This window comes from Agelaius tricolor, unplaced genomic scaffold (genome assembly GCF_023055355.1).
Source record: "Agelaius tricolor isolate 1412-34295 unplaced genomic scaffold, bAgeTri1.0.p SCAF_1, whole genome shotgun sequence".
Taxonomy (NCBI): Eukaryota; Metazoa; Chordata; class Aves; order Passeriformes; family Icteridae; genus Agelaius; species Agelaius tricolor.
The window spans coordinates 32,722,823-32,747,907 of NW_027269261.1; the positions used below are offsets into that span (position 1 = coordinate 32,722,823).

The 25,085-nt window shown below is 37.2% G+C and overlaps 1 protein-coding gene across 2 annotated transcripts in view; it reads right to left on the minus strand.

The window, feature by feature from the left end:
* The window catches only part of AKT3 (AKT serine/threonine kinase 3), a 152,441-nt gene that overhangs the window by 36,944 nt on the left and 90,412 nt on the right, over positions 1 to 25,085 (minus strand). For both annotated transcript variants that reach the window (XM_071429005.1, XM_071428995.1), the window contains exons 4-10: positions 24,668 to 24,779; positions 23,089 to 23,233; positions 16,418 to 16,549; positions 12,452 to 12,517; positions 10,799 to 10,867; positions 3,718 to 3,840; positions 1,767 to 1,895 (exon numbers count right to left, since the gene is read on the minus strand). In XM_071429005.1, the coding sequence (XP_071285106.1) occupies positions 1,767 to 1,895; positions 3,718 to 3,840; positions 10,799 to 10,867; positions 12,452 to 12,517; positions 16,418 to 16,549; positions 23,089 to 23,233; positions 24,668 to 24,779 (776 nt within the window). The remainder of the gene's footprint in view (positions 1 to 1,766; positions 1,896 to 3,717; positions 3,841 to 10,798; positions 10,868 to 12,451; positions 12,518 to 16,417; positions 16,550 to 23,088; positions 23,234 to 24,667; positions 24,780 to 25,085) is intronic.

Genomic DNA, 25,085 nt, shown 5'->3' on the forward strand with positions numbered 1-25,085 from the left:
AAACCACTCATAATGGGAGGTAGAGCAGAGAAGTGGGGCTGCTAGAGAATAGAAAAGCAAACCGGATCAAGTAACTTGTGCTGAGTGTCTAAAACCAAGTTTGATGAAAGACAGCTAGCACATTTTCAAATGAGTCAAGGATGATAGTACCAGATGTATGAAGAGAAAGTTAGTGGCTCCTAAAAATACTGATGTTTCCTTTACTGTTGGAGAAAGAACATATCAAAATATCTTGCTATCATCCCAAATGGATTCAGTAACTCTACCTATCATATTGACTTACAGCCAAGTATTAGCAGTTTCAATTTCCTCTGTGATTGCAAACTGAAAGGGACTTTGAGAGATTTAGAAAGACTCAAACCCACATACCTAGCCATCCTAAAATCTTAATTTCCAGATAGCACTATCCAGAAGATGATGTGTACCTGTTTGTTTGACATTCCTGAATTTCACGGTTTAGAATAAAAAATTAATTGCAATCAAAATTGTTGAAACAGGCTCCAGGGCTTGTGGCTGCTACTCAGGATTCAGTGCTGCTGAAAGTAAGAGAATAAAGACCTATGTCTAATCAGAGCCTCCACCCTTCAAACTAAGGCAGGTTGTTCTTCAAAGGCAATATGTAGTAACAAGACTTTTATTGTAGTGCAGAGTTGCTGTCAGAGGTGGGAAATGTCCCTGAAAACTCTCTAAAACTTTCTTCAACGACACAGTAGAACTGAAGGGCCTTTTAAAATCTTTTCCCCTGACTAGAAAGTTATCTCAGTATGAGGTGTGCGCTATGTCAATTAGAAATCTTGAATGCTGACAAGAGTGGAAATAAGGGCTAATTCAGCATCCACAGAATCCTTAGCATTAAGTAAAAATTAGGCTGTCTTTCATATCGGTACTGGAGCTGTATTTGGCAGCCCCTGAGGAGAGGCAGAGTGACATTTCTGAGCAGCACAATCAGAACTGTTGACTGAAGCCAGGCAGGGCCAAAACACAATCTTGGTGCTGCTCCCCTTGCCTTTTCTCAGCAGGCACCAGTGGCAGAGCTGGCAGCACTAATAATACTGGAGCAGATCATGTGGATAATTTGAGCTTCCACAACAGACTCTCAAGGGGCCAAACCAGAGCTCCAATCAAAGTTCCTGCAAGGGGAACCAAAGCAATGTCTTCATGTCCATCTTTTTATCAATTCCTAAGGAGTGCGATGCTTGGCACTCTGAGTGCCAGCTAATGGGAAAGATGGGGAGGCATACTCTGGGATGCCACTTCTGCTCACATACTAGGAAACAGACAGTTTTAGTGACCACCTCACCAGTTTTGGGGTTGACACACTCAACTGCTTTTAGCAGAAATATCTAAAATTTCAACTCCCTCTCCCTGCAACCGGGGAATTCAGATAAAACCCATCAAACTCAACTCAGTACCTTCCTATTCCCCCTCGCCTCCACTGAGGCTATATAAATGCTAGTTATACAGCTCAGTTAAGCAGGATCATATGTTCCAAGTGACAGACAGATGGAAGATTATTTTTGAAGAAATCATTGGAAGATAAAAACTTTAACAGAGAAAGGCAAACATAAGAAGGAAAATGCACGTTAGAGGCCTTTTTAAACACTAAGAAGCAGAGTACCAATATATATACAACCACCACAAAGAATAGCAGCACATTCCATTCTGAATAAAAGCTATAGAGTATTAATCAGGCAGACTGTCAGTCTAAAATTAAATGGAAAAGAAACATTTTATACAGTATTATAAGAAAATATTCTAAATCATACCTCAGGTGCCAGGTATTCTGGAGTACCACAGAATGTTTTCATAGTTGCTGCATCTGTGATTCCTTCTTTGCAAAGTCCAAAATCTGTAATTTTTATGTGTCCATCTTTATCCAACATTAGATTTTCTAACTGTGTGTTGGGGAGAAAAATATTCCCTTAGTATTTCTTAACAGGACAGATCGATGCATTACATCAATTTTGTAAAAAAAAAGAGTTATTCTTTGCAAAAGAATGTAATTATTTTGTAATTTAAAAAAATACAGCATCTACCATATTACAGCATGTAACAGTGTTTACTGCCACAGGAGTTACACAATTAGTTAATACTTAAATACAGTTTACAATAGTAAATCCCAGGTCAATGACTTCAGAGGTTTCCTTTGGTCTATCATGACAGCCACTGATCAAGACACCTTTTACTTTCTATACTGTCATGAAACAGCCTGTATCCATAAATCCTTAAAATACCTCCAACTTCCAGAACCTTTTCAATAATAGACAGAATTTGGGATAGGGCAGCTACTGACAAAAACACCCCTGAGGTAAATTCCTCCTTGTCTACTTGCAAAGGACACTTCTTAAATTGTGAATTTACACCTCCCTATGCTTTGCACTGCTTTTTAAATATATGATCCTTGCTTTGAAATGTGAAAGCATCAGAATAATGGCTACTATCACTTTCCAAAAAGGTTTCAATTAGCTGTACTCAAAATACAGATAGAACTGAAACCAAAGAAAACATTCTGAGCAACTTTTCTCAACAGAAAATGGTTTGGTTTTTTACTAATTATAAGGCATGTAGTGAAAATGCTAGCATAGAACAATCATAGCCCTGTCATTCTAAGTCTGCATAAAGCCTGAAATATTATCAAAAGTATAGATTTCCTGTTGAGTCTAACTATGTTACAAAGAAAATGCAAAGTAGACAACATGAAAAATAGAAGAATAATGATGTCAAACTCCTCTTTCTTTATTATTTAGAATTTAAATTAAAAACGATCACCTATCATTCCTTGACCAGACAATTCTGTATTTTCACAGCATTTCACAGCATTTCACATTGTTACAACAGATTCTGCTACAAACAGGTAGCCCAGTATTTTTTTTTCTGTTTGCCTCCCTGAGCAGAACTTGCCTACCATTGCCTCCTTCTCCTGGGTTTCTGTACAAAGGATTGCATGAATTAATTCCCCTACTCTGCATATACAACAGGAAAGCACAATTCCTGTATATGAAATTAAAATTAAAGGCTTGACACAGAAATAAAACTGTCTCATCATGGAATTCAGAGGTTCCTCTTAGACAAGTTAGAAAATGTTCCTGTTGAAAACAGAGGTTATTTTTCCACATAACATAGTCATAGTGTGTAACAGAGTACTTGGCAACTGTATACGCTGGCAAATCTAAAACAAACTACATTCCAAAACCAGGAAACTTTCCCAAGACACAAGAAACAAAATAATTTTTAAATCAATGCTGAAATAAATTCTTTTTCTATTGAAGTATTCTGAATCCTCTTAAATGTTTCCAATGCATACAGAAACACCTGGTTGCTGAGATAAAAAGAAGCCAGTCACATCGTCCCAATTCACCACTTCCCTTGTTTCGGGACATTGAGAATTGTATTTGAGATTTGTGCTGAAATCTAAGTTAAGTTATGAGTAACAGAGCAGGGAGTAGGGAGGATGAGGATCAGAAGTTTAAATCTCCTTCAAGGGTTGCCACTACAGTACCCTGTTTCATTTCATAATCAAAATAAAGTGAGGGAATGTACCCATCTAGAGATTACTACATCAAACAACTTCCTCCAGCACACACAGAACTTAAAACTGAACACAGATTTTTTTCTCCATTAACTCTGAATAGTGCAACTTTATAATTACTTTGTGTTTGTCCCCATAGCCTCTGCAAAAACAAAAATTTGATTACTTTTTTCCCTTTCTTTTTTTACCTTGAGATCACGGTACACAATCTTCCCAGAATGCAGATAGTCCAGGGCAGAGACAATTTCTGCACCATAGAAGCGTGTGCGGTCCTCTGAGAACACCCGCTCTCTCGACAAATGGAAAAACAGCTGCAGGGTAAACAGCAGGGACAGGATTGTAATAATTACTGATTTAGTGGGGGAAATTAACACAAACATAAAACACCTCTCATCACCATATTGTGATGATAGATAGTGTACTCTCAGTGGACACTCAGCACTCTTAGACAGCAGCTGGCTTATCTTTTCCAGGTTTCCAAAGGGAGAAAGCGAGCTGTTAAATCAGCGTTTTAATCAATATACCAATCTTGTTTAAGGCATTCTGCTTGCTACTCATTTAACCTTCAGTTACCAGAGGAAAAAAAAAAAAAAAGAGTAAAAGTATGCAAGAGCATCATTCTGTACTTCTCCCTCTGCTACTTCCTCAGATTGTTGCTTTAAGCTACTGAGAAATATCACTAAAATGTACAGATTTTGGTTCTGCCTCATGTTTTTCAGTGCTCTAGTAACTTTTCTTTGAACTGAAAAAGGTCTGGCTCTTCAATAGACTTGGATTGAGCAGGGAACTGGCATTTTACAAACCATATATTCACATGCTAGAAGTAGCAGTCACTAGAAAAAGCAAATCAACAACGGTGAGGGCTTATAAAAACAAATCCATGTATTTAGTGTGTTTCTTTGCTACAATGTAAATGTTGGTTTGAGTGTTCTGTCTCTTCTTTAATACTTTTTAAGTAACAGCACTTTGCAGGCACTTTAAAGTCTTTCAGCAAAAAATAATAGTCATTATGTATTGCCAGTAATTTCAGCTGCAATGAAAAAGTGTAAGATAAATCTCTGTAAGGTTGTCGGTATCTTAATGGATAAAACACCACCCTCAGAACCTGGAACAACATCTAAAAAAGCATATTTTAGCTGTTCAATTCAAATGTTTTCTGAAGTGGTGAGTTTTAATTACTGTTGAAAGCAAGTTTGGGTAATTCCTCAAGCAAAGATTAGTGAGTATATTTCTCCTTAAGACCAGACTGGCCATGTTACAATGTTTTTGGCTTCACCACAGGAGCTAACAATCAACAAAACAGAAATAAAAAATGTTATCATTTATAAATTAAACTTAGACAGTGAAATCCACAACAGCTATGCATGCAGGCTTGGGTGGTTTTTTTTCACTGTTTGAAGTATCAAGTAGATGAGAACTGTGAAATGACAAGGTAGGTTAAAAATTACCCAAAAGCAAACCAGTAAAAAAAAAGCCAATGATGTGCTTAATCTGTCTTTATCACATCCTACTTTATGCCTTTAGAAAATCTACACTATCCACAAGGCACAGAACAGTGTAGGAATTACTGCAGCTATTTTCAGTGGGTGGGCTTCTGGATGTGGCACTTGGGGACAGGGTTTAGGGGTGATTATGGTAGTTGGATCATTGATCATTGGTGGTTGGACTAAATAATCTTCCAGGTTCCTTCAAACCTTGAGAATTCTGTGACTTTTCAAAACACAATTAAAAAGTCACTGCTATGAACTAGAAGTCAATTTCTTTCCTGATAATTGTAATTCATAATAGGTGTATCACTTTTGTCTTAGCCTAAACAACATTCCCAGTAAACTGAACCTTTTGGCAGCATATATAAGTATAAGCAGAGACTTCACAGGATACAGAAACTGCACTATGATATAAAGAAAATATTTAAAATTTTGTTCATTGTATCTGGATTCCCCATTCAACTTCTTTTCCAGTGCTCAAGGCACCCTGTACAAAAAAGGCAATCCTGCATGACAAGGAGGATCTTTATTTTGCAGGTGTGTCTGTTGCTCCTGTTGCTCACCTCTTTAGGCACCAGTCCCTGGTGGGACAGGACCCTCTCTGCTGTGGCTTGCCCTCTGTACCCATGGCTGCCCAGTGGTCAGTGCAACCACAAGACCCACCCACACCAAGCAACCAAGTCTGACTTCCTGAAAGGCCTCATGCATCACCAAACTGGGAAAAAGAACATCTCCCAATTTGTGTGGTCCTTTCCACACATTGCTGTAGTATTTAAATAGAAAACAAATACTGCTAAGGTGAATTTCATTCACATAAAGCAAAACACAAAATTTACGCAATTTATGCCTTTATGTCTGTTTTGTGGTTTCTCATAAATAATAAGCTAGTGCTACTCATTTTTAAGAGTGCTTTTTGTTTTGATGGATTAAAAGTAATTAAAAATACAGATCAACACACTCTGAAAATTTGTAACTCCCAGTTAGTCCTACATTTCATATCTATTCCAAACAACTCTTGGAATTTTCTGTTTGAAAGAGACTAATCCAGTAGCTGAACAGTAGCCTAAGAAAATTCTAAAACTTCAGGATACTTGTCACCAACATTTTTGTTTTAGTTTCCATTTAAAGTGTCCCAAATCTGAATCTAAAAGTTGCCAGCCTGACAACATACAAAAAATAACTTTCTTTAGTGTTTATTTCCAACAAGAGCATTGATATTAATTAAAAACACCAACTTCAAAGTAAAATGACCAGCTAGAAACAACTAACAGCAGTTGTGTTTGTCAAAGAAACTGTGAGCTTCTGAGTCAGCTTATTTTAATGTATATGTGACACCACAGTCACTCTTCCTCACATTATTATAGCACCTAACAGAGCTGTCACCAAACCATACTTGCTAGTTTTGAATGAAGAATGTACATTTAGATATAAAAAATGCACATTAAAAGCACATTCATACACTCAGATATATGCTAAAGATATTAAGCAGATTCTAAAATTATAATAGGGAAAGCAGGGAGATTACAGGGGGATTACAGCATAATTTTCAGCTAATTAATTAGCTGGTTCACTATTTCAGAATAATTCTGCCACTGTGTTCTATTTACAACTGTCAGAACAGGAAGATTATATTTATTAAGTCAAAGAAGGAAAAGAAGAAATGTGATGGAAGGTTAAAAAAAGGTTTCCAACATTTTCACTATTTATTGACCTACAGTTATTAAATATGTGCTGTAAAATCACTGGAATTGCAATAGAAATAGCTTTGGCACAAAGAAAGCCATTTTGCACATAACATTTTTGATGGCATACACGAGGGTGCTATTGTTACAGTGAAGACTGGAGCTCCAAATTTCTCGCTATGCCTTTAAAAACTGAACAACAACGCTGTCGTGGGGTTTTTCCTAATAAAAAAACTTAATGGAAAAATTTAAAGAAAGATCAAACATAGAAGTATATTCAGCTGCAAATCCAACTATGCCAAATATATAAAAGACACAACCTTGTATCAATTGATATGTTAAAGCTGTACACACACTAGTGACCTACTTAGCATGTTGTAAGTTGAATGTCTGGCTCTTGCTGCTGTGTACTGGGTTTGTTCAGCCCTGCATTTTATATTTGAGTGTTGATTTTGCAAAGCACTTGCAGTAGCAACCTTGAAATTTCAAATTATTTATGTATTGTTTCAGACTTTGTACTGCTTCTTGGCACATGCTATACCCCAAGAAATATAGTACCTTCACCATGGACTATCATAATTTAAGGCTAAGGAACATTCTCTTATTTACTTATTTTTTTGTTAAGTAGGTTGTAAATCCTCTGTCTTTTTCTTTTTTTTTCCTAGACAGTAATAGCACTTGTTCAATTACAACAAGCCATTTAGTTCTCCCCTGCCTAATGAATTGAAGTAAGAGCTGTGCAACAAAAATGCCAAGAGGAACAGAGATTCAGAATTCTTATGTAGAGAAGCATCTGAAGAAATTTGAGGGTCTAATTTTATTATACACATAATTACCAATTAAATTTATTACAAAGTACAAAATCTGGAATTATCCATAAATGCAGAGTGAGGAAGTTAATCTACTTATTAGTCAGCTGAATCAGGGTACTCTGCAGAGTAATGTACGTAATAGATTTAATTTCTAAAACATTTTCAACCTTTAAAGCAAAATACTGGAAATAAAAACTGGGAAACATACACTCCAAAAGTATTCCCCAAAAATAAAGAGCCACATGGTGAACTCAGCAAAGCCAGATGAATATTTGTTTACTTGAAATCTAATTTCAATTTCTTAATGCTACTTTAACATAATTTCTTCAGTACAACAAAGGTATTGAAAAGTAATCACAGTGGCAGATGCATCCCTCTAGCTATACACTGCAACACAGGCTATGATCAATAGACATTGGTAATTTGGTAAACATTTCACCCATGGAGTCTAAAAGCAAAACCAAATGAAGACAAAATTCAGCTTTTGGCCCACAACAATTATTTCAAGATCATGCATTCAGCAGGAAAAATGTTCTCAGTATAAGGAAAACATATTCAATATCTCCATCTGAATAATCTGGAAAAAAAAATCCTCTAATGGTTTTCTTTAGTATATTCAAATACAAATATGCTGGGTTTTTTTTTTACTAGAATCCAGAGGATTTTACTGTAATGCTTTGCACACTGTAAAAGAGCACACACATAGACCAGCAAAACTGATGCAGTTGCATTTTCAGTGTAACATGTTCTCTTCTTAACTAAACTCAACCAGCTTGAAGTTACATAGGCAAGGTAAGGCAAAGATAAATTGTTACTATTGTAGGGGGATGTTAACTTCACTGTGGATCTAGATTTTTAATAGATATAAAGGATTCTTGCTTACAGTCATTTAACACAACTACTTCTCCTCCAGTATGAAGTTCTGTGTCCCCTTCCTTGACTGTTTTCTTTTCTAGCTATAGAAAGAGGAAGCAAAGGCTCCTATTGCTGACCACAGTTTTTATTACTGTTCTAGGGCAGAAGCCTAAATGGTGGCACTTTATTGCTTTCACCTGAGTAGGAGACAAGAATATTTATACAAACTTCCAAGAACTCCTTCATGAGGAGAACTGCCTGGATAATAGTGCTCCTGAAAGACACAATCCATGAAAATTCCCAACAAACTGATTCAGGCGCAACAGTTTACCTAAAAAGAAATATGTGATCAAAAGGAATTTTAAACAGAAACACATTGAAGGTAGCACAGCACTGGAGAGAATCAAAAGCAACACAGTACATCTACAGTCAATTTTCCAATGGAAGGAAATAATTAAAAGATGAATTTTCAACACCTTGAACAGTCAGAATATATAGGGAAATGTAACTTCCTTGAAACACAAACAGAATAGTAGATAGAAGAAGCAAAAGAAAAAAGTCTGTGTATCATATAAGCTAAAATGCTGGCTAAACTTTGAGCAACTTACTCTGAGTTAATAATAAGGCTGTTTTTACAAATATGAAATCCTCTGTATTTTTTGGAAGACACTGACTAAAGTCTGAAATTCACAAGAAAATTTGGTAAGATTAAAGACTTTCCTATTAAAAAAAGACAGTCTGTCCAACTTGCTACTCCAGATCTCTAGTCAAAGAGAAGCATGTGGGCAAATCAAGAGAGTTTCCTCAAAGAATACTGCCTACTCCCAAAAGGCCATTTTTTCCCACTGTGGCAAGACTTCAGAGTTAGCTTCGTTGAACTAGAGAACCATCAGCAAAGTACATGAGCAACACTGACAACCAGCAGCACCACACCTGGAAGAAAGTAACCCAATCCTGGCACGAGTACATTGCAATTGCAATGCACAAAGCAAAGGCAGGCTGCCACCCACAAACCCATGACACACAACACTTGCAGCTGTAGCCACAAAGTTGCAGAGAAATGCAGAGAAATGCAATTGACCAAACTACAATTGACCAAAATGCAGCCAGAGCATCCTCGGCCATAAGAAAGGAGTTGAAAACATCCTTTTGTGGGCTCTGCTCTGCATTCAAACAGGATGGAAAAAAAGACAAATAGCTAAATTCAACTTTCAAACAGTCTCCCCAAAGATTACAGAAATGCATTAAGATCTTACACAGAGGAAAACCATGAAGAATTAGTTAGTTTATAAGACAATACTTAAAATTTATTGCAGACAGCACTGACTTAATATTGGTGATGTAAATTCAATGTCAGATAAGCCAGCTGAGTGTCCAAGAGAAGGCTGTTATCCCTTTACTTCCGAGGGAGATTTTTGGATCTGGTTCAACTCCTTTGATGTGCAAATTGGGTTTATACATTGAGTTAAACAAGCCATCCTCCCATGTGACAACCCTATAGCACCATATTTAGGCATGGCTGGTAGAGGATGGCCAAGGACAAGCTGGGATCCAATGGGCTGCACGCATTGGGATTGTAGCTAAGCAGTTTTATTGCAGGAGAAGGCAGCTAAAACATAATGCAAAGCATTACGTATCATGCCACAGCAAATTCTGAATGAAAAAGGTTTTTTAATTAAAAAAAAACTCCTAGTGGAAACACATAGTCCTTTAACATTATCATGAAGCATATAGTTGACAAAATAAGGAAAATCCCTCAGTTGATGCTGGAACGAGACACAGCCTGAATAGCAAACAGCATCTAAAAGGTAGATAAAAGCCTTCTTCTTTGATTGCAGTTCTCTAATTCCATTTGCTGGGTATCATTTTTGATATTTCATTCTTTAGTAAGCAGCTGGAGGACAGCAATGGCTTCAAAGCTAACAACACTCTAAGAAGTTCAGTGCTTCAGTTGAAATTTCCAGAGTACCCAGCAAATGGAGACAAGCAATGAGAAACATGAATGCTCCACTCATTTCCAATAGATACTTGCAATAGTTACAGCAAAGAGAGCACAGATTTTGTATTAGGACAAAAGTAACACTCATCAATATAATTTTTGCTTGTTTACACTGTATTATGACTGTTTCATGCCAGAACATGCTATAGAATGCCTAAATAAAAAGAACAATAAGCAAGTATATGTAATTAGTTCTCTAGGATTAAATTATCTCTCACTATACAGAAGTCGAATTGTTCCAGAAGAGGAAATAGTTTTGACAGAAAAGTTATAAGAATATGTCAACTTTTTTTTAAAATAAAACAGTTCAATATTTTTACAAAAGCCCTTTAATGATACTAGAAAGCAAAAAGGCAAGGAAAAGATATAACCTTAAAGGTGTAATCCAAAGACAGCCTTCCTGTTACAAGTGCAGAACATTTTCTTAAACTTACCTCTCCTCCATTAACATACTCCATCACAAAACACAAACGATCCTTTGTCTGGAAGGAATATTTCAAGGACTTGAAAAGAAAACAGCAAAATCAAACCAATTATCATCTTATACTAACCCAATGTCTTGTACTTAAACTGTAACAAAATTTTATCTTTCTAAGTAGAAAATTCTGATTTGGCAAGAACCTTATGAGTAATTAAAAGTGTAACTTTATCTGGAGCTTGAGATGAATTAACACAGAAACTTTCAAGTGTTTCTTCATCTCTGCTACATGTCCAACGATATGAAAACATCATGCTTATTACAGAAAGTATTAAATGGGTACTAAAACACACAATTTCATACAGTACCAGCTATTACACTGACTGTACTTTATGATGTCCATTTCCACAGTGCCCATGAAGAGAGAGATTATTATATTTTTTTTCATTTCTCCCAAATGAAATTTTAAAAGTCATCTTAACATCCAGCATGCTTTCATTTCCAAAGCAAGGACTTTCTAGTTTCATATTATGTAATGTTAAGAATGCTAAGTGCCAAATTAATATATTAATTTCCATATAATTTTAAAGTTGCAACAGATGTTATGATCTTAATTAAAAATTTTGATTTATCAATGTTGACTTATCAATGATACCACAGAAAATCTACAGCTGAGGACTTGGCCTAAAAGAAAGGAAATGCAGTAGAACTATATGTGACTAAACTGCATATCTCAATACAAAACTTGCTGAAGAATAACAGAAAGATAAGAAGATACCACTTGTATCATGTGCAGTACCATTGTTGTATTTTTTGATGGGAGGTACCCCTGCTCTTGCTTACCATTACACTCTACTTCAAGAAACATTACAGGACCTCTTTTATCTTTACTGAATTTCCAAGGATATTTTGGCCTGCCAATGTAAATGCAATCCTCTGCTTTCCAAAAAAGTTAAGTTTTTCTAAATAGGAAAGCTTTCATGCTACACTTTAAAATTTTAATTAAAAAAAAAAAAAGAAAATCCCTGGCTCAAAAAGCATGCTCATTATATTTTGAAATATAGGGAAATATATTTTAATATATTCTCGAACAAGAGGTATCAGAACTGCTTCTACAGAAAAAGTCACCTGTAAAGTTAAATCAATTAATTGTAATTTTTCATGAGTCTCAAAATTTTCATCTTTTCTGTCTTTCCCTTCTATTAAATATTAGCCATAAGAAGAAAAGGTAGTGGAGTTTGAGTTGTGTGGCTCTGTAAGCTACTTATTTTGAACAAATAAAAAAGTTATTTTATTGTTTTACTGAATTTTTAATTAAATTTTCTTAGTAAAAATATTTACACTTCTGTGAAACTGTGAAATTCAATGAAAATAATGTTTATTTTAGAAGTGCTCATATACAAAAACTGCAAAAAATTGAACAATGGCTACACATTTCTACAATTAAATTTCTTTTCAGTAAGCTTTAGAGTAAAGCTTTACAAATTTATTAGAAATTTTATTTCTGAATTCTTAATTACATAGCCTGATAAAGGATATCATAAGCACCAGATAGCTACTGATTGTTTACAAATCACTATGAGAAAGAATTCAAAATTTGTAAAATACATTCATAATGGATGTTAAATATTACCTACTAATGCACTTCAAACTAGTTCTCAATACTTACTGTTAAAAAAGGGTGTCTGGTGTTTTTCAATACTCTGCTTTCTGTAAGAGTGTGAGCCACTTCATCCTGTGAAATAAAGAGGAGAAGAAGTAGGTCTGAATTAAGATATAAAATTGTTGTTTAATTCATTATAAGGAAAAGGTCAACGCTTTGCAAAAAAAAAAAAAAGAAAGAGAAAGCTACAGTACAGTTTTGAAAAATGAATGAACCTTCACATTTTTTGAGGAAATACTTGACAAAAATCTGATTTAACATATTTTATTTGGTTTTCTTATTTTCTTGTTTTAAAATGAAATCTTTACACTCAATTCAGAGAAGAAAGAAATTATAATATTGGATTTGATAGCTTAAAAACACAGTCATCATCACAACTTCACAGCTCTGGTATGAATCACCTGAACAATGTATCTACAGAGAGACTAAACCCATGTGCGAGACATGTACACACGGAGTAACTGACAGGCAAATATAAAAGCCAGTCTCATCCAGCCAAGTGTTAAGTCAAGTCAGGTTTTCTGGTTTTAAACTTCCACTTGGTTTGGTGTTGGTTTTGTTTTTATCCACCCAAGCTGTCCTCAGGAGCCTAGCAGCAAGCAGTGCTCCTCTGACCAGGATGAGCATCCCTAAGGACATTGGCTCATCCTTGGGAATGGGAGATGTCCACATAACCCTCAACTCATTTCCAGCCACAATTTGGAAAAGAGGCACTTTGGGGAGAGACAGTGACACTCTCCTGTCTGTGAGCCTGAACAGGAAAGATCAAAATGAGCTCTATACCAAAGTGAGAGAAGGAAACTGAGCAGTTGCTGTGGATGTTTGCTTCCTGGCAAGCTCATTCATTTTTGTTCCCCGCTCCCTCCATGGGCCAGCCCTGGGGTGGGCACCATGCAGGGGCAAAGAAGGAGCCTGGGGGTGCCATCAAGGCTCCATGGGCACGGGGGCATGGCTGTCACAGCACCAGCTGTGCAGAGAGCAGAGCTGGGCAAGGTGAGGGGACCAGCACAGCGGGCAGAGGCCGCCCTGAGCTACACCACCAGCAGCTCCTGAGGGCTAGGGAGAAAAAGCACAGAACTGATCCCCCTAAGGGAATACACAGAATTTTATACAATTCTGCATGTAACACATGTTGTGGATCCCCCTCCCCAGGCTGCCAGGGGCCAAGCCTGAAAGGCCCAGGAGCCACTGGGAGGGTGCAGCCATTTTCTGTAGAGCTAAGCAACCGCTGAGATTTATGATACACTGAGCTAAAGACTACCCTGGTGTGATTCAAACTTCTACTGTAAACCTACAGAAGTAAATATATTTAGTCAGAGTACATGTTATTATTGCCACAAATAATACCAATATAACATTATTGTACTACACACATGCTTATCAGACTATGCTCTGAAGATAAGGTATTATTAAACTGGAAAGTAAACACAGATGTCAGGAGTTTTAAATTAGACTTTAAAAATTGTCAAAATAGGAAGTTGAACAACAACAACAGAGTCAGTGGTAATAAATTATGATGCCATTTAGCTGAATAGCAGTGCAATATTGAGTACACTACAACAATATACAGGGGGATACACTAAAACTAAAAACCACACTTCAAGGAGAAAAACAAGCACAAAAGGTTCATTCATTTATTTATTTATTTATTTATTTATTTTTAAACCTCTGTGGTTCACCAGATATATGGCATAAAAAGCTGGCAATGGCCAGTTTTTCTGGAATTGCTTCAGGAGTTTGTAATATTGGTAGTAATTTCCTTGTAAGAGTAGTATTAATCTGTCAGATAAACAGGATAAACAGATTTAGTCTGAACTGGGCAGATGCTATACAGCTGTCAATGCACCACTTTTCTGCTTCATACTATGCTTAGGGCTTTTATAGGGCTACTTTTTGCACAGGCAGGTAGCAATAAGACAAGAGGGAATAGTCTAAAACTAAAAGGAGAGAGATTTAGATTAAATGCTAAGGAGAAATTCTTTACTGAGAGAGTGGTCAGACACTGGAAACAGGCTGCCCAGAGCAACTGTGGATGTCCCATCCCTGGAGGTGTTCACAGCCAGGTTGGATGGGGTTTTCAGGAACCTGGAATAGTGGAATGTGTCCCTGCCCACAGCAGGGGGATTGGAACAAGATGATCTTTTAGGTGCCTTCCAACCAAAGCCTTTCTGTGATTCTAGAGTGTCTATTATATCACTTACACGCTGAATTGGGACTGCAGATTTATTTTACCTAGTGACCCTGTCCCTAGCCCTGATCTCCAGAGCTAAATGCTATTGATAAATCCCCATAGTATGTTCACAGCCTGACTGGGCTAAACTAAAATTCAATCTCTTATTTCTTCAAAATTTCTCTACCTTTATACATACTTCTATGAACAAGATTTTTTTGCTCACCTTAGACAAAGTTTCCCAATAATCAGCTTTAATCAATTCTAATAAGTCAGTGATATTGTTGCAGGCAACAAAGTAATTAGAAAACCCCTAAAATTTAAAAATCTGTTTGGTATTGGTACAAAGAAACAAGTTGAAATGCTCTGAAGGCTGGAAGGATACAAGCCAGCAGCTGCAGAAAAGGAGCTCGGAAGATCTCCTGAGGATCCCCAGATGCCAGGGGTGAGCAGAACACTGGTCAAGGATGTCAGGCTGGAGACAGAGGCTCAACATGCAGCAGCCAGACAGGCTCTGAGACCCACAGGGCAAACCACAGAGATTGCTGCCAGGTCTTACAAGGAGGGCCACTGAGGGCTCCTTCCCATGCAGAATCAAGGGAGGGCAGCAGCAATGCCCTCTGTTCTTCCTGTATCTCCTGACTATGAAGAAGAAAAGGGCACTCTTTGCTGCTGTTAGCCCAAACCATGCACATGCTGACCAGGCTGCCACTGCACACAAGACAGCTGCTGAGGGCACACAGAACTCATAGGTCAGCCTCTTCACTGCTGAAGACATAAATTTACATCTCTCCCTCTGTAACAGGGCTAGTTATAATGACACTCAAGGAAATATAATTGTCTTTGAGATCTCCACTCCTCTGCCAAATTTAATTGCAACTGATCTACACATTCTAAAGCTATTAGAAAGAGCATGACAGACAATGAACATAGACTGCAAAACAACTGTAAGCCTTGTTTTCATAGGTCAATAGAAAAACCATACAATTCTGAAGGATATTTTAATATTTAATGTATATAAAATAGTGTTTACCCATTCACATTCAGTTTTTATACATACTGATATTGTTAACTTCAAGCATTCAAAAATATCAGTCAGACCCACATTCCTTAAATATCCTCATTAAATAATTGGGATTATTTTTAATTGTGTCTCATGTTGATATATGTATGTAGGTTTCTTGTTTTCAGCTTCTGTGGAAGTGGGATTCAAAACTTCAGAATTGCTAGAAATACAGCTCAGAGTAGATGATCTAAATTTTAGCTTGAGTGACATTATGACCATGCACAAGAGCCAGTGACACTAATCAAGTTTAAGTGATTGGACAATGCCAGTTTAAACCCCAACTTCAGCCATCAGCTTCAGACTTTTCCTATTTCTCAAAAATTGAAAAAATGGAATTGTTAGTCCCATGCATAGCAATCTTATACAACACAGCAGAAACAGAGCACAGGCTCATTCAATTAATGTGTTTATCTGAATAAACCTGCAACTGACTTAGAAAAAAAAGTGAAGTATCCAATATGCCCCACAATGCACTTTTTGTTGTATAAACTCAGATTGCACTATCTTGCTGCCCAGTAAAGTCTCTCAGTGTTTTAGCACATTCTAGATTATAAAACAGGGAAAAGGCATGCAAAATGGTTATACGTATTTTTTTTTTGCATTCTTGTTTTCTGAAGATACACACATACTTCTATCAAACTAAGTTTAGCCTCAAAAATCAATACACCTTAGGTATGAAATAGTGATTATTCCATTCTTTAAAATGACCCAATAGTAAAAATAGAAACTTTCTTACCTTTGCAATGATTACTTCTTTTTTCAAAATCTTCATAGCATAATATTTGCCACTAGCCTTCTCTCGGACCAGGATAACTTTGCCAAACGTACCTTTGCCCAGTAGTTTTAAGTAATCAAAATCATTCATTGTCTGTAAGAAACAAAGAACAAGGATTAGCAAGACTCAGGTTATCCAGTTCCAATATATAACCAAACCCTGTTACCGATAAAATAGAAACAGTTGACAAAAATAGGCCCAATTCTGTGATAAAGTTTGTAATCACAGAATTGTTTAGGTTTAGAAAGACCCTTAAGACCATCCAGTGCTGCTGTTAACCAAACACTACCAAGTCTGCCACTAAACCAGGTCCCTAAAGGCCACATCTACATGTCTTCTAAATAGCTACAGGGATAGTGACTCTGCCACTTCCCTGGGCAGCCCGTTTCAATGCTTGACAACTCTTTCAATGAATAAATTTTTCCTAATATCTACTCTAAAACCTCTTCTGAAGCAACTTGAGGCCACTTTCTTTCATTCTTCTTACTTGGGAAAAGAGATCAATCCGCCTCCTCTTGCTATACCCTCCCTTCAGGCAGTTGTGGAGAACAGTGAGGTCCCCTCTGAGACTCTTTCTCAAGGCTAAGCATCTCCAGCTCCCTCAGCTGCTCCTCATAAGACTTTGCCCTGGACACTTTACCAGCTCTGTTGCCCCTCTCTGGACACACTACAGCATTGATCAGATCACTGAACCTTTCCCCCTGGATTATGGGGGGGGTTTCATTCTGCTTCCCCTCCCTGTCTTCCAGTTTGGGGAGGGGCTGAGTGCCCAGAGAACACTGCTCTTGCTGCTTTTCACCCAGGCAACGAAGGCAGCTAGCTGCTGTCATTAAATCAGCAGGATAAATCATTCAGTAGTATTAATATAATGCTCAAAAGTCAAGTACTGCACACACTTTTCTTTTTATAAAGCACACACAGGACAAAGTCCTAGCCTAAAGCAGCGTTTCAAGAATGCACCACATTTAAGAAGGTTCATGAACTCCTGCATTCCAGGGACACACAAACATGGTGTATCAGTAGGTTTTGCATAACACCAACCACTGCACTGGTGGCATTTTTAAAACATACACAATCCTAACTGAAATGTTGTATCTGTAAGACTTTACAGCAGCCTTTCCATTACAATTAGACTTTTTAAAATTTCAGTAAAGATTACAATTACATGGTATTTACATTAATCAATCTGGCTCTGAAAAGGAGGAGGTGGCAAGTTTTCATCTTTCCTGTGACTCTGTTACTGCCTTAGTTTTGCAGGTTAAACACAGTACATCCAAGACATTTGTCTGTCCATCAACAGACAAATTGAGTCTCGTATGTTTATCAGCTCAACTGGCATGCCACACATGGTAAGAGTATGACCAGATGATCTCAGATCCCAAAGCAGTATAGCCACATTCTGGAGCCCAAAGTTTTAGTCAATAATCCTCTTACTTTTACAAGTTCATTTCACACCCAGTTCAGAAGCATCAGCTCCATGGTCTATGCAGATGCAAAGATGAGGATGTAGAGAAAAAACAGAACAATACTGAGAACACAGTAACTGCACAAGGCTGCCTTGAATTGACAGCAGAATTTACTTGGCCAATCACTAGGTGCTTCTACAGCACGTTTCATTGTGCTGTGTTAGTGGCTTGGTTGCAGCACCACAAAACCATTTGGTTTTGAGTTTTGCAACTGGAGAAAAGCAGCTGCAAATTCTGAAAGGAAATGCCCTCACCTATTCTTGTTATAGCACTGGCCTGCAGCATCAATGACCTTTCTTCCTTTGTAAAAAGCATACCTCAAAACATTTTTAAAGAGTAATTATACTCTGAGTCTCAGTATTGCTAAGTTAAATGTACTTAATCCTGCTTTGTGAGTGAAAAAGATCATCCCTTATCTTTCATCTTCTCAGTGCCTCTTTCTATCTCTAGTCGTGGCCTCAGGCAGTTGTGTTGAATACTGCTCTTCTGGATAAACTTCTACTTGTAGTTTCCACAAGAGAATTAGTACTTTCCTTATCTCTACCAGAAATACCTCTTAACACTGCCTACATATTTCACACACATTCCAGGTGTAGAGGCATTGGGCATATCCCTGGTGTGTGACAGCAAATAGCGGCAGCAAAATATATTCACTTGGGTGAGAGAAAAAAGGGCAAAATCACCTTCTGAAATTATTTATTCCTTTAAGCTCAAGTGCATGATACTGTGGATCTGAATTTGCTGTTGACAAACTCTGAAAGCAATTTATGCAGTTGTTCACTCAGAGTCAGTTTGCAATGTGCTCACATACAAAGCTGAAGTTGCATCAACCACACCAATGTGCAATTCCTCAGCTTTTAAGTGTTCAACCTGCAACTTCAAAGCTGCAAAAGGTCTTCAACACTGCATTTAACACCTGGATACCTGGGTGTTTCAAAGCTTCATTAAGAAGGTGCTTCCCATATATCAATTCCAACTGTATCAATAGGAATTAAATCTTTTTCCCATCTAACTGTTGATTGGTAGCTTCTAAGCCAACTAACCTTGATGCTCACACAAACAGTTTGCAGTGACAGATCTTGCTTTGCTGCTCAAACCACCTCACATCAGGAGGAACAAAACTGCATTTATCCCAGCAAGAAATATGGGTAACAGAGATTTCAAAGGCTCAGTAAAATTTTTACCTAAAGCAAATTTTTTTTACACAACTGAATGTAAAGTTAAAGTTTATTACTACAGACAAATCCTTGAAGAGTCAATTTTTCCAAAACCTACTCTAATGTGTGATAACCCGCAGTGCATGATGTAGTATGTGAAGCTGTGATCACAACACTGTGTGGCTCCTTGTTTTCAATCAACTAAAGGTAAGATTTCTCAATGATCACTTTCAGGTCAGTACTTTGAGAAGTCAGGTTACCTACTCCATGGTTCTGTGACAACCATCAAGCAGAAAACAATTGCCTTTGAGCAAAAGCAGTGAATATTGACAAAAACCCATGAAAAATTAAAAATGCATTCAAAACACAATTCAAGCAGAAGAAGAGTAATTCAGGGCAGAATCCTTCAGTCATAAGCTACTGTGCTGCCTGAAAAACAATGGCTGACAGCTTTATTGATAGAAAATATTGAGCTGTGACTGAGAAACTGTGAGTTAAGTGACTGTAACAACCCATCCCTTTAACAGTCACAAATCTATGAGATCACATGCAGCCTTGGAGGAGTAACTTCTCCAGCACTTCTGATTTTCTCTAAGACATTGGAATTAGAGAGTGACCATCAGAGTCTGAATAAAACCAGGTCAGAAAAACTGCCCTTTGCCCACACACAGAAGGAGGATCTTGGCTCAACTGATCACAGACATGGATTTGACACTAAGGGCAGCAAGTCAGTCAAACTGAAAGACTGATTTGCCCAAAATTGCTTACATAATGTTCAGCAAAGCAGTCATGAATCTAGATGCAAGCTCAGTGAAAACAAGTTAAAAATATATGTATATTTATAAGAGAAAGGTAATAGGTTTGCAAGATTTTGAGCCATGGCTTAACAGCACATTATGGCGGTAGTGTTAGTTCTAAGAATAAAGTCTCCTGATGCTCTCATTCCTTAGAAGCTTAGCAGAAGGCTTAGAGATGATACGCAGTGCAGGGTAACTCAAAAAGTCTGCCAAAGAACACAAGACCTTGGGAGATAAAAACACAGATGCCATAGCAAGGGGTGTACTGAAAACTGGTGGAAAAATGGAAATACTTCCTAAACCTGAAGGAAGATGGTAACTTTGGAGGCTCCTGTAAGATTGGATTCTTTCTCCTTCATGGTTTTCCCTAGTTTTTCATTCCTACTGTACTCCAAGTTTCGAATCTTTTCTTCATTACATTACTTTTAGGCTTCCTCTGAAAAATCTGTTCTTTATTCATCCTGCATCCTGCAAATCAAATTTGTAAACAAAGAAAAAGCAATGAAGCCACAGGAGACTGATCTAACCAAAAAAACATGATGTTCAGCTTTCTATAAAACCTTTTTACTCCCCTAAGGAAATATCTGTTGACCATCCAAATACACCATCCCCTATGGATGATCTGCTCAAAAAATACACCCTAATGTAGGTGTTGAAAATTCCTTCCAAAGAAACTAACTTTTTTTTTAAATTCCTGATGTGCACAATTATTAGGAGTTTACATCTGATTTCATCAGGGGAAAAACTCTAAGAAGTAATAGTACAGCAGAAGTAAAAGTAGTTTGCTAAGAATTTTGAGTATTACAAATGTTAGTGATGTGTAAAACTTGAATTGCATATTGACACCATTTTAAAAAATTGGGGAAGAGGTGCTTCTGGTTCTTCCAGCTAATCTAAGCAGGGATGTAGCTGTCATGTTTATTCAAATCAAGTTTCACATCCTAAAGGCTGTTTTCTTTTCGCTACCTTTTCAGAGAAGAACAGGCCCAACTCCTCTCTGTCTTGTCTCTTAATCTGATTATGCTCTTCTACTCATATGTATACCATCTGGTGCATGCACAAGGAAAATTCACTGGGCTTAGATGTAAAATCAGGTGACAAAACAAGCTTTTGTCAAAAAAGGACACATTGTGTAAAAATCCCTGAAAGGAAAGAAATCCAATACAAAAAAAAAAATCAATAAAAATGCATTAATTCATTATAACTGAAATGGTTCTGATTACATTAACAACTATGAAAGCTTAAACAACAGCTTTTCAGAGACATTTCTACAAAACAGAAACAGTTTTTAAAAGACCTATTTTTCACAATCCAATCAAGTTGGAAGCATTGGCAATTCCCTGTCATAATGGTCACTTCACATTTTTTATTCCAAAAACTTCTGAGCATCTTTCACTAACATCTTCCAACAGAAAGAAATCTGCTGTGGGATTCTGAGTTTTGGCTCTATTATTTCTATTTTCTTTTCTTTTTTTTACTTTATTACCTTTTTATTTATCTTTTTTTCCTAGTTCTGTTATTTTGCTCTGTTATTAGATGCTGAATATCAACATTCTTCATTTCACCTTTGTTTTGTAGAGTTTGCTTTTTGCTGCCAAAGCCATTAAATATTTGCTTTTGTTTGCCAAAGCCATTAAATTTTCCATAGCCCTGCCCATACACTGTCCTAGCATATTATTTCAGCACTTCTTAAAGCACAAGTGGCAAGACAGAAACAAAACTGATCCTCCTACCCCTGTTTCCACAACCCCTTTTGCTGAATGGGAAAACACACTGCACTGTGAACAAGGAGAGCACATTCCAGATAAACTACTTGTATCAGCATTCATTTTGACACCTGGAAAACGAGTGCTGTTACACAGTGGTTTTGTACTCCACTAAGAGGATACACAGGCTTGGAACAGTGCTCAGATCTTTAACAGAGCAGCCCCAAATCCCTTCCACATAATCACACTGCCTCTCACAAGGCTGACACATCTTAAACACTGCCTCTGTCTCGCTGCCACTTATATTTTACCCTGGAGCACAGCCATTAAATATCCATGCCATCAGGCTAAAGGTTTAAAGTCAGCCTAACAATATATATTCAGAGCATTGTTACAGCTCTATATAATTGATTTTAACTTTTTCTATAGCAGACAAAGGTTAGAAATTTGCATACAATGAAATTGCATAAAAAGAACTCTGTTTGACAGCAAACTCAAGTTCTTAAAAATTAGGACATGATAGAACTAAAGTTACCTATGGCATCTTTTTTATATTCTGAAGGGTATAGCTCTCAGCCCTGACTTTTCTATGGTTCTTGCTTCATGCATCACAAAACACACTCTATTAGTAAGTAGAGAAATATTCACCGTTTCTTGTATTGTTAATCACTCAAAATCATTCAGTTATATTAGCTATAAGACTGTTTTGCTCTGTCAGCAGATTTATACTTAGTTTTCTACAGGTTTCACTTCTAGCTAGAAAAAAGTAAATCCAGTCCTATGTAAACTGGTTATTATTTTTTCATGCAATTTCAGTCAATTTCTTGAGTCATGTCAACTCTGTATAGTAAATGAGAGACATGAGTTTGAGTAGTCCATAGAGGACAAAATGGAGACACATGAGCAAACTTTGAGTGGCATCAGTTCTTTAAAACATGCTCTTGGCTGTGTGCTTAACCTGTTGACTCTGGAGATGCAACCACAAATATGTTATAGGCAGCAATGTACATGTTCCTACTAACACCAAAAGCTGTAAAGGATCACAGAAAAATGAAATGCTGTTTTCTCTTACTTCATTGAAAACTAAAGCAAAGTTATTTCCCAAGTTAGCAAAACCCAAGGTCATTAAAAGCCAGATCCTGCTAGCCTTTCTCATGCAAATCACCTAATTTGTACTGGGTATTATTTGCATGAGAAAAGAGGCAAAAGTACTTGTCTAAAGAAAATATTTTATTACCATACTTCTAAAATAGCAAACAAACGAAAGCATAAAAAAATAGTCAAACAATAAGAAGAATGTTAGCATGTGCCTGAATGGCTGAACTTTGTTTTTCAGAAGTGCCATATCACCTTAACCAATAAACAAAACTAGAGCAGTTCAGCTTTATTGAAATAAATAAGTACTTTGATCTTACATTACACTGAAATTTATGACGAAATGCTATTCCCTGCATATTGCTTTACCCAACTAGACCATTCTCAACAGTTATTTTTTAAGGTCATTACCTTTCTTTTATGATGGGTTGTTGAAGCATCCATCTCTTCTTCTCCTATATTGTCTATCTGAGAAGTTGGACTACAGTTCATCCTCTCCTCTTCTTGCCTCTGAAGTCTGTCTGCTACAGCCTGGATTGCTTCTGTCCATTCTTCCCTATCATGAACAAGCCAACACCTCTGTTAGAAACTCATAGAATATATTGCATAGTTCATAAAGTTTTTCACATGTTACATTGCTTCAATGTTCAATTCTTAGGTTACACAGCAGAAGACTCATATTAATCAGTCACCTGAATTTCCTTCCAAATCCTGTGTTTTCTTAAATGGGGTGAAGTTGACCAGAAAGGATCACTATATGGGTAACTTCAAGAATTAGCAGTTTCTGACTCTGTAAGTATTGGTGGAAGCTTGAAAACGCTTGTTCCAGGTATAATACACCTGTGAGCACAGGATGTCATCTCTTATGCAATAGTATCTATCATCTCATAATAGTAACTTGCTATTTTAGGAGGGTTTTTCGTATTCCCCCTCCCTTCAAGACACTTTCAGAGGAAAAGAAAATAGGATTTATTAAACCATATCATATGTTCAAGTCTTTGTCTCTCTTCTCTTAAAACTCAACTTACAGGCTTTTTTGCAAATTTCCCTCAAAAAAGGCACTCAAAGATACTACATTCCTACAAGTATCCTGAAAACCTGTGGCTGCACTGAGGGGCAGGCCCAGGGCATGGTTTCTGTGGAGGGATCAGCAGGGCCAGCAGAGCAGCACAGACAAACCAGGCAGCCCTTGAGCAGGTCACAGCCCCACACCAAGCACGCTACCTGCTGCCTCTTGCTCAGCCAGAAAGGAATATGGGATTTTTTTGTGGTATTTACTCCTGAGTGCAATGTGAGCTACTACACTGCACAAAAAAAAGACAAGGTGGAGACATGGTACCAAGGTAGAATAAAAAAAACCTCAAAGTGAAACAACAGAAAAAGCAAAGTTGTTGGTTATTTACTGATACAAAAAATGATAGCCAGATGATAGTACTGGTCTCAAAAGGACAGATGTCCACAGCAGGAAGATGCCATGCATCTAACAGTAGACAGAGTATGGAAAATTTGAGGGCATTATCCCATAGCTCCTACAGGCATTAAAAACTTTTTGGTGCATTAAAAAAGTTAATTCTTAAGCATTTGTGAATGTTTACTGAAACAAGAAAAACTAATAAGCCAACATAAAATAAATTATAATAAGCATGCTGCTTTCTGTGCCAAAAGAAAGGAGCACATTAGGAGGAGTAAGACAGCAAGGCTGGAAATATTTCAATCCAGGCTTTGGAAGTTCAAAATTTAACACTTCAGAGACATATCATGACATAGTTTTGGCTTATTTGAACACACTCATCCCACCTACTCGCAGGCAACTCTTCTTACTCTAGTTATGAGCTCAGATAATATTTTACAGAAGCTGACTTAAAAATCTTTAACTAACTACTCAGAATGTCACAGTTCCAAGTGCTGATTGCTGTGCAGGCCCAGCAGAGACTCTGCTGCAGCTTCTGCACAAGGATTATGAAAAGAAAAACAAGAATAAAACCCTCACCGTTCCTCTGGAGTGTCTACATGGAACGTCCTCTCTATGACAGTGGTCCACTGAAGACATCTGATAATGAATGTGTTCGGCTTTGGTCGTTCTGTTTTCATTAGCTGACATTCTAGACAAATACATGACATTGCCTCTTTTATACATTGCCAGTTAATGGGTGAAAAGCAAATAAAATCACTTAGATGAAATTCATTCAGCTTATGCATTCCTATTCAGGATCTATCCAGCCCACGAGGAAATACAGAACAGCAATACAACCACAGGTTTGAACAAAAGGCAGTAGGTAACAATAAAGCAGGTGAACAAAGCAGTCAGAGGAATCGATGGAACTTGTATCATTGTCCATGTAAAAGTGCCATCTCCATTTGTTAACTTGGTCTGTGTTATGAGGCTAAGAAGAATATTAGATCCTGCA